Source organism: Cetorhinus maximus, chromosome 15 (genome assembly GCF_964194155.1).
Source record: "Cetorhinus maximus chromosome 15, sCetMax3.hap1.1, whole genome shotgun sequence".
In the NCBI taxonomy this organism is placed as follows: domain Eukaryota; kingdom Metazoa; phylum Chordata; class Chondrichthyes; order Lamniformes; family Cetorhinidae; genus Cetorhinus; species Cetorhinus maximus.
In genome coordinates, this window is record NC_135893.1 from 77,005,108 (window position 1) to 77,015,215 (window position 10,108).

At 51.2% G+C, this 10,108-nt stretch overlaps 1 protein-coding gene across 1 annotated transcript; it reads left to right on the top strand.

Moving 5' to 3' along the window:
• Positions 1-4,408: 4,408 nt before the first annotated feature.
• On the top strand, positions 4,409-10,108 carry med9 (mediator complex subunit 9). The gene is made up of 2 exons (XM_078558688.1): positions 4,409-4,536; positions 8,877-10,108. Exons 1-2 carry the CDS (start codon positions 4,448-4,450, stop codon positions 9,091-9,093), a joined length of 306 nt encoding a protein of 101 aa, XP_078414814.1. The 5' UTR covers positions 4,409-4,447; the 3' UTR covers positions 9,094-10,108.

Below are 10,108 nucleotides of genomic sequence, written 5' to 3' on the forward strand. Positions count from 1 at the left end.
TAAAAACAAAAAATGCTGGAAATACTCAGCAGGTCAGGCAGCATCTGTGGAGTGGGAAACGGAGTTAATGTTTCAGATTGAGATGACCTTTCATCAGAACTGTTCACCGTTCACCTCAAGCTTAAACGTTAACTCTGTTTCTCTCCGCTGCTGCTGTTGAATTGAACTGTCTGCTGATCTCCAACTTGGTTGCTCAAAGCTGCCACAGGCTTTTTAAAAGAGTGAAGTTTCTCACAGGGGAAAAGCTGGAGACAGTGAGCCAGGGGGTCAGAGTACTAGCACTGCCTTTCTATCTCTCTCTCTTGGTCTCAGTTCTGGCACCATGGAACCCTTAGGGAGGTGACTGAAATTTTTGGCCTAATTTTCAGATTCCTGCAGGCCACCCACACCCCTCCTCCCATCTCTGTCAAATCCTTCTAGTCTAACACCAAGCTTACTGTTTTTGACTTCTTCACTATTGATGTTTCCTCATTTAGTCACAATGGTCCTACTCTCTCTATTCAGTTCTCTCCACCCAAGAAAACTCCCTAAAACACTTTTCTTCCATTGTGCTTTTCATTTCCAAATCTACTCTTTATTTTTAAATTTTCCCTTTCTTTTTACATCCACTGTTTTATCCTGATCAATGTAAAGCCTTAGAGCGAGAGCAAGTGAGGTTCACTGGATTGATCCCTGGGAGGACAGGATTATTGAGAAGAGATTGAGTAAAATGGAATAGTTCAGAAGAATGAAAGAGATGGCATTGAAACATTTAAAATTCTTAAAGGATTTGACAGGGTGGATGATGAGAGGGTGGGGACTCCAGAACTAGTGATGTTGAACACCACTTGGAGAAAGCAGCGAGGGTAATAAGGGCATAGAATGTATTCAGGCTGGGGGACATCAATTTCCATCCAAAACAAAGATTGGCTCTATGGCGCCACTACAGATGAGCTGGCCTAGTCCTGAATGACATCGCTACAAGACTGAACTTGTGCAGATAGCGAGAAAACCAACACAAGGTAACTTACTTGACCTCGTCCTCACAAACCTACCTGTTGCAAGTGCATCTGTCTATGACAGCATTGTTGGGAGCGACCACCGCACAGGTCCTTGTAGAAACAAAGTCCTGTCTTCACACTGAGGATATCCTCCATCCTGTTATGTGCACTACCACCGTGCCAAATAAGATAGATTCAGAACAAAGGTAGCAGCTCAAAACTGGGCACCTATAAAGTGCATCAGCAGCACCAGATTTCTATTTTACTGCTATATTTAAACCCGTGGCCTGTCATGTTTTTATAACGATATAAAGGCATCAACCCCTCGTAAGGGATTAGGTAAACATGTTGTGGGTTCATTTTTTGAGACTAGGCACATGAGAACAATTATACATAGGTGAAGACATCAGCAGCAGAGCTGTGAGTGTGCTCTGTCAAAGGCAAAAGTGAAACTAAGACTGGATCACATGACATACTTCCCTTCTAGTGATGTCATCCTGCTATCCCTTAAAGGCATATTACAACATAACCGTCCATAACTTTCACTCTACCATTACCATCAAGTCAAGGGATCAATCCTGCTTTAATGAAAAGTGCAGGAGGCATGCCAGGAGAAGCACTAGGCATACCTAAAAATGAGGTCTCAACCTGATGAAGCTACTACTCAATACTATATGCATGCTAAACAGCAGAAAAGTAGACAGAAACGAGCGTTTGACTAACTGTATATATTGGATGTGGAGAAGATGTAACACGGATTCAGGACTAAAAGGATTTAATTATGAAGACAGGCTGCATATGACTAGGCTTGTATTCTCTTAAATACGGCAGGTTAGATTATATTCCTATGTTCCTATGACTTATGAGTGATCTAATTGAGTTTAGTTGATGGGGTGCATAGAGTGAAAGGATTTCCTTTGGCCTGGAACAAAAGAGCAAAGCCCTAAAATTGGACCTAGGCTGTTCAGGGCTGATGTTAGAAAGCATTGTCTCGCATTCAGAGTAGTGAAAATCTGTAAATTCTCACCAAAGAGTTGAGATTGGGGTCCACTGAAAATTTCAAAACTGAGATTAATTGTCTTTTGTTAGGTAAGGGTATTAGAGGTTATGAACCAAGGCGTGTAAAGATACCCATCATCCATGATCCAATTGAATGGTGGAATAGGTTCACAAGGCAAAATCTCCTTCCTACTCCTGCTCTTATATCCCTCATGTTGTGTCTCATTCCCAGTTTATCCATCAATGTTTTCTGGAGGGAACCATGACAAGTTTATGTCCCATTAAATGTTGCTCTAAATTGTTTTGAGTTTTGCAAATGATTTTATGACACCATTACAAAATGCCTTGTCTGTATACAAATCTCCCTGGTGTAATTAACATCAAGGCTTTATGGCTTAATTATCTAGGAACTTCCATGGCTTGAACTATCTTTGCTTTGCAGCCATTTCCAAGCATTCTGTTCCACTGTAAATTTCGAGTTTAAGTGGGCTGCTTTCAAGTTTATACACAGTTCAGAGTTTGCTAGGTATATCTCCATTGAATCTAGCCTGCAGCCTCTGGACAATTTATTGCATACTGTTCTTATAGGCAAGGCTTGCATGGGATTCAAAAAATCAACACATGCAGTGTACACATTTTTATATTAATGCATACACGCTGCTGTAAGGCACAGGTTGGCGTTTGATGCAATTTATTTAGCAAAGGTTTCAATTCAGCTCTGATAACATTTGATATAAAGTGGGACATTGTTTATTCTTTTAAAAAACGGATTTCTCAATGATCCTTTACTGTGCAACATCTGGAAAACAAAAACACATACTTCTTTTGAGAGAGTTTACATGAAAAATCCACTAAGCCTGGTAGCTGATATAATTATAAAAGCATACCGCACAGGAGCTGAAGAATGAATGAAATTAAGTCTCGTGTTTTGTTGTCCATGTGTCACACACCTTTTGCTGAAACACATTTTTGAAATGGCATTTCATCTCTTTTAAGGTTGGAGACATGTAAGGATCATATCGTTTTATTTCTGTTGGACTGTTGCAAAGTATATATCTTTTTATTTCCTGTTGGATTGTGGATTAAGATTACAAAGGCTGCAGTTTGAAAGACATGTCCACTGGAACAGGATGAGAGATATGTACAATGTTGCAGTCCTGGAACAGTGTGTGTCATGAAAGACAGGTTGGTGTCAGAAAAGAGTCCTGGACTGAGGGAGCTGCCTGGCAACAACATTTTAATTGGCTACTGACCTGGTGACCACGGTTTTGTGTGAGGGTAGTGCAACAGAGAATAGCTCCTAGCCTGAAAGGAACAACTTGCTGAGAAGTCTATTTTGTGGCATTTTGTCAAACACCTTTTGGAAGTCCATATGCACCACATCAAATGCATTACCCTCATCAAACATCTCTGTTGCCTCATCAAAAATCTCAACCATTTGCCTTTTAAAAATGCATGCTGGCTTTCCATAATTAGCCTACCCTTGTACAAGTGACTGTTAATTTTATCCCAGATTATCATTTCTAATAGCTTCCACACCATTAATGTTGATGGGCCTGTAGTTTCAGGATTTACCCTTCCACCCATTCTGAACAAAGGTGTAACATTTGCAATTCTCCAGTCCTCTTACATCATCCCTATAACTAAGGAGGATTGGAAGACATGGCCATTGCCACTGCAATTTACACTCTGATTCCTCTAGTATCCTCAGATGTGTCCCATCCCCTGGTGACATATCAAATCTTTCCAGGGGAGGAAAGAACAAAAGGTTGGTTTTTCAGATATAAACTAAAAATACTGTGAATACTACCTGTACATGATCTCAACAAAGGATATGTCTTTTGTTTCCAAATGTTTCAAAAGTGGAATTATCAATGACAGCTGCCATTGACAAAAAATGGAGGCAGAGGTTATGATTTGATATTGTTGAACTCAATTTTAACATTTTTTGCTTTACTTGTTCCACTCCCATCCCTTGTTGCCTTCCACTGTCATACCTTTTGTCGGTTAATCTCTCTTGTAGACTTGATGGACCAAATGGCCTCCTTCTGCATTGTAAAGATACTGTGATACTATCATAGATTTTCACTGCCTCACACTACCACGTTTCTAAGTTCCCCCAGTTCTGAAGAAGGGTCACCTACCTGAAAAATTAACCATTTTTGCCTCCCCACAGATGCTACCAAACCTGCTGAATGTTTCCAGCAGCTTTTAATTTTGAGAGATGTTGCACATTCCTTTGTCCTCATTGGACTTTCAATAGAAAATTCTTCAACAATCTTCTGACTGTAAAATGCTGAGAATGCTTTTCCCTTTCACTGTACCCCTGCGCCTGTGAAACACAATAAAATAGAACAAAAAGGGCAGGACTGCGGCTGCGCAGATCTCCGGAAGTTACGGAGGGTTACGTAATAATGAATACGGTCTATTCGCCCGGTGATGATGGAGAAGGTCATAGGTCGGCAGAGATGGCGGCGGCATCGGCGGGAGAGGTGAAGGGATCAATCAAACAAGAGGATTGCTCCTTTCTGCCTATTGTCCACGACATCATTAAATGGTAAGTGAGAGTCTCGGAGCCGGGTCGGGGTGGTGGAGGGAGAGGGGAAAGGGGGAGTTGGCGGAGGGGGCGGGGGGAGAGGGGGGAGGTGGCGGGGGGGAGGGGGGGGAGGGAGAGGGGGGAGGTGGCGGGGGGAGGGGGGGAGGGGGAGGTGGCGGGGGGAGGGGGAGGTGGCGGGGGGAGGAGGGGGGGGAGGGGGGAGGGGGGGAGGGGGGAGAGGGGGGAGGGGGGGGGGGGGAGGGGGGAGGGGGGGGAGGGGGGAGGTGGCGGAGGGGGGAGGGGGGGGAGGGGGAGGGGGGGGAGGGGGAGGTGGCGGAGGGGGAGGTGGCGGAGGGGGGGAGGGGGGAGGGGGAGGTGGCGGGGGGAGGGGGGAGGGGGAGGTGGCGGGGGGAGGGGGGAGGGGGAGGTGGCGGGGGGAGGGGGGAGGGGGAGGTGGCGGGGGGAGGGGGAGGTGGCGGGGGGAGGTGGCGGGGGGAGGGGGGGAGGGGGGGAGGTGGCGGGGGGAGGGGGGGAGGTGGCGGGGGGAGGGGGGGAGGGGGGGAGGGGGGAGGTGGCGGGGGGAGGGGGGGAGGGGGGGAGGTGGCGGGGGGAGGGGGGGAGGGGGAGGTGGCGGGGGGAGGTGGCGGGGGGAGGGGGGAGGGGGAGGTGGCGGGGGGAGGGGGAGGTGGCGGGGGGAGGGGGAGGTGGCGGGGGGAGGGGGGAGGGAGGGGGGAAGGGGCGGAGGGGGAGGGGGGGGAGGGGGGAGGGAGGGGGGGGAGGGGGGAGGGAGGGGGGAAGGGGCGGAGGGGGAGGGGGGGAGGGAGGGGGGAAGGGGCGGAGGGGGAGGGGGGGAGGGAGGGGGGAAGGGGCGGAGGGGGAGGGGGGGGAGAGGGGGGAGAGGGGGGAAGGGGCGGAGGGGGAGGGGGGAAGGGGCGGAGGGGGAGGGGGAGGGGGGGAAGGGGCGGAGGGGGAGGGGGGAAGGGGCGGAGGGGGAGGGGGGGGAGGGGGGAAGGGGCGGAGGGGGAGGGGGGGGAGAGGGGGGAGAGGGGGGGGAGGGGGGGAAGGGGCGGAGGGGGAGGGGGGGGAGGGGGGGAAGGGGCGGAGGGGGAGGGGGGGGAGAGGGGGGAAGTGGCGGAGGGGGAGGGAGGGGGGAGGGGGAGGGGGGGAGAGGGGTGGAGGGGGAGGGGGGGAGGGGGGAAGGGGCGGAGGGGGAGGGGGGGAGAGGGCGGAGGGGGAGGGGGGGAGAGGGCGGAGGGGGAGGGGGGGAGAGGGGGGAAGGGGCGGAGGGGGAGAGGGGGAGGGGGGAAGGGGCGGAGGGGGAGGGGGGGAGAGGGGGGAAGGGGCGGAGGGGGAGGGGGGGGAGAGGGGGGAAGGGGCGGAGGGAGAGGGGAGGGGGGGAGGGGGAGGGGGGGAGAGGGGGGAAGGGGCGGAGGGGGAGGGGGGGGAGAGGGGGGAAGGGGCGGAGGGAGAGGGGAGGGGGGGAGGGGGAGGGGGGGAGAGGGGGGAAGGGGCGGAGGGAGAGGGGAGGGGGGGAGGGGGCGGAGGGAGAGGGGGGAAGGAGGCGGAGGGAGAGGGGGGAAGGAGAGGGGAGGGGGGGGAGGGGGCGGAGGGAGAGGGGGGAAGGAGAGGGGAGGGGGGGGAGGGGGCGGAGGGAGAGGGGGGAAGGAGAGGGGAGGGGGGGAGGGGGCGGAGGGAGAGGGGGGAAGGAGAGGGGAGGGGGCGGAGGGAGAGGGGGGAAGGAGAGGGGAGGGGGCGGAGGGAGAGGGGGGAAGGAGAGGGGAGGGGGCGGAGGGAGAGGGGGGAAGGAGAGGGGGGAAGGAGAGGGGGGGAGGGGGCGGAGGGAGAGGGGGGAAGGAGAGGGGAGAGGTGGCGGAGGGAGAGGTGGGAGGTGGCGGAGGGAGAGGGGGGGAGGGAGTGGGGAGAGGTGGCGGAGGGAGAGGTGGGAGGTGGCGGAGGGGGAGGTGGCGGAGGGAGATGGGGAGGTGGCGGAGGGAGAGGGGGAAAGGGGAGAGGAGGAGGTTGGGGTGGGGGTGGTGGAGGGAGAGGGGGAGGTAGAGGAAGGTTGGGGGTGGAGGGAATGCGGGGAGGCGGTCGGCGGGGGTGGAGGGAATGCGGGGAGGCGGTCGGCGGGGGTGGAGAGAGGAGGTGGGGGTGGGGGGGAGGGTGTGAGGGGGGAGGGTGTGGGTGGAGGGGGGAAAGGAATGAGGAACGCATATGGTGTGGAGAGTTGAGCAGGGGTATGGAGGGGAAGAGGAGAAAAGGGAAAGGAGGGGAATATGGAAGGGGAAAGGAGGGAAGAATGGAAAGGGGGAGGGGGAAATGGAAAGGGGGAGGGGGAAATGGGGGGAGGGGGAAATGGGGGGAGGGAGGGGTGGGGACGCAATGTGGGAGAGATGGGGTTGGTGGGAAATAGGGTGAGGGGGAGAATGAGGGGAAGGACAGGAGAACAAGGATGGAGGGGAGGAAGGGGGAGAGGAGAATGAGGGGGGAGCGGAGGGAAAGGGGAGGGGCAAAGGTGGAGGAGGGGTTTGTGGGGGAAAGGAGGGGAGAGGGGAACAGAGGGGCGACAGTGGTGGGAGGGGGAAAGGCGTGGGGAACGGGTGCGGGAGGGGGATATGTGAACGGGGGTGGGAGGGGGATGGGTGAACGGGGGTGGGAGGGGGGTCGGTGAACGGGGGTGGGCGGTCACAGTGGAGTGGGAGTGGGAGCGGGAGGGGGAATGGGCGTGGGAGTAGGGGAGACGGATTGGGGGTGGGGCAGTGGAGAAGGGTAATGTTGAGGTTGGGGGAGAATGGCGAAAGGGAGGGGGGATGGAGTATCAAGAGTGTGGGGGTCAGGTTGGTGGGAATGTGGGGAATGGAGAGAGTGGAAGGGGGGGTGGGGAGGGTGGAATGTTGTGTGTGGGGGTGTGCAGAGAGTGGGAAGCGGAGATGGTGTGGGCAGTACACAGTCAGGGGGGAATGGTGAGGGCAACAGGGATGGAAGTAGGGAAGGGGAATGGTGAGGGAGACAAAGAGGGGGAGGAGAGAGATGGAGAAAGGGAGGGGGTAGGGGGAACAATGAGGGGGAAGAGGGCCGGGGAGGGGGAATGGTGAGTGGGGAGCATGAAGGGGAGGGGGCTGTAGGGGTGGAGGGCGGATGGAGAGAGGGTGGGGATGTTGAGGGGGAGGGAGGTTGGAGAGAGAGGAGAGGACTGGAGAGGGGGAATGTGGAAGGGAGGAGTGGACGAAGAGGGGTTGGGGAGATGAAGTGGGGCAGAGGAGCGATGGCAGAGTGTGAGTTGGGTAGGGGAGCGGGAATGGAGAGGGAGGGGAGGCAAAATATGGAGGATGAATAGTGAGGGGAAGGGAAAGGGGCAATAATAAGAGGAGGACAGGATCATTCCTGCTGCTGCTGTGGGCCTGAGACCATAATTTAGAGTTTGAAACCCTGTAATGTGGATTAACTGATCCAGTTGTTTTGGATTTTGCTTTACTGTGTGGCAACATTTTAGTCTTAAATCTAAACCAGTTGCTTAATGTAGCAGGTTTTTAATTTCAGCCATGATTTGGTTGGTGTCACTCTTGCCTCTGATTTCACACAGTTCTGGATTCAAGTCCCACCCCAGGAGTTGAGTACAAGAATCGAAACACAAGAAGATCAGCAATGACCTTACTAAGTGCTGGAGCAGGCTCGAGGGGCCGAATAGTCTACTCCTGTTCCTATTTCTTATGTTCTTATGACATTCAAGTGCAATAGTGAGGGAGCACTGCACTGTCAAAAGGCACCGTCTTTCAGATGAGACGTTAAACCGAGTTCCCATCTGCCCGTTCGGGTGAATGTAACAGATCACGGGAGTTATCCCCCGGTGCCTTGGCCAATATTTACCCCTCAACCAACATCACAAAAGACAGGTCACTGGTAATTACCACATTGCTGATCATACAATCTGCCACATTTCCTACATTACACCAAGTCTTTGACTGGGAATTGAATCTCAGCCTTTCCTAGCCTTTGTACCACAACATGTGGTTTATTTGCACACTGAGCCATCAAACTGCATTGTTTTTGATGTCTCTCTGCCCTTTTCTGGCTGTGGTGCATTCTAAAATGGATAGGAATTGTTAGCAAACCAGGATGTTATTTTAGACATTGCTGGAATATAGTGGCATTTCATCCACACAATGAAGCCCAAAAATTCTTTTGAAACATGCTATGATATTTGCTGAAACGGTCTAATAATTCAATACATTACATGCTAATTTACTGATACTTTTATCCTCTGGTCTCAGTAATTTCATCTAATGTTGCTGTTATAATCAGTTTATTACAAAAGTTAGTATTCTATGTAATGATTTGTCTACTGGTTTTATTGTGTGCAGCATGGACAAAGACAGCCAAGATGTGCACCAAGAGCTCAATAAACTGAAGGCTAAGCTGCAGGAGACCCGGGAAATGATTTTGGCGATGCCTGGGATTGATCTTAGTCCTGAACAACAGCAGCTGCAGCTTCAGAATTTGCGAGATCAGGTTCGCATCAAGAATGAACTTCTGCAGAAATACAAGAGCCTTTGCATGTTTGACATCCCTAAAACATAGGAAGTGGCCTTGTTGTAGCATTGGGGAAGATTTCCATTCTGGATGTGTATTTTTACTGCTGAGTTCATAACTACAGAAATAAGGGCAAAAATGTATGCTTAATGGTTTATTGAGTATACTTTGAGTTATAAACCTATTGAATTTAATACTTGGTATAACTCTATCGATCTATCAGAATATTTGTCTGTTGTTTTCCTAGTAATTGGTGCATCCAATATATTGACTGTAGAATGCTTGTGTTACTGGATAGACTATCATCTTTTAACAGTAGATTTGTGACTTCAGTTGAAGTTGTGTAGACTTTTGCACCCAGAAACAGTGGAATAAACATTATGCTTTAATGCTTCCAGCAACCGGTTAGCTGAATATTAAAGTGATTTGGCATTCAAAATTGATAAAGAGCTAATTAGTTCAAGAACAGTTAATGGGTGTTGAAGTTTGAATCTGGACCACGTATTCCCTGAGTTTATGCTAAATCCTCTGTTATTGTCCATTCAATAAAAGCTTGCAACCTGATCTGTCTAACAAAAGGAAACACCGGTTTGGCCATGGTGGAGGAAATTGCCCATTCATGTTCAATTATAACTGATAAAGTGAAGGCATAATGTCTAGAATACTTCAGTTAACCATTAAAACTTTCCTTCAGTCCCACTAATGGTTCTGAGCAGTGAGTTATGATCTTTTTGTGTGTGAGATTCTGTATATGTTACCTTTTATTGCTACTCTTCATTTAAGAAACACTCTCCTACGTAGCGTGGTGTAATTTCGCCCCACTTCAAATGAAGTGTAATAGTAACATACTAATCATAAGAGAAACGTCTTTGTTTTTCTTTACAGGGAGAGTGTTAGGCCCTCTTGTGCTTCAGCACTTCGTGCACCTTGCGTTAATTGTGTTTGTCTTTTTTCCCCCTTCCTCCATATCCCCGCACAGTTGGAAATGTGAACATTTGGAACAATTTGTTTTTTAAGAACTTCAGAGACTTGTGAAGAAATTAAATTGTACGCTGATTTTCTA

Bases quoted from the DNA above. Each gene is read 5' to 3' on its own strand.
- med9 (XM_078558688.1), top strand. From the start codon at position 4,448: ATGGCGGCGGCATCGGCGGGAGAGGTGAAGGGATCAATCAAACAAGAG. The intron at 4,537-8,876 runs GTAAGTGAGAGT...TATTGTGTGCAG, and splicing joins GTCCACGACATCATTAAATG to CATGGACAAAGACAGCCAAG.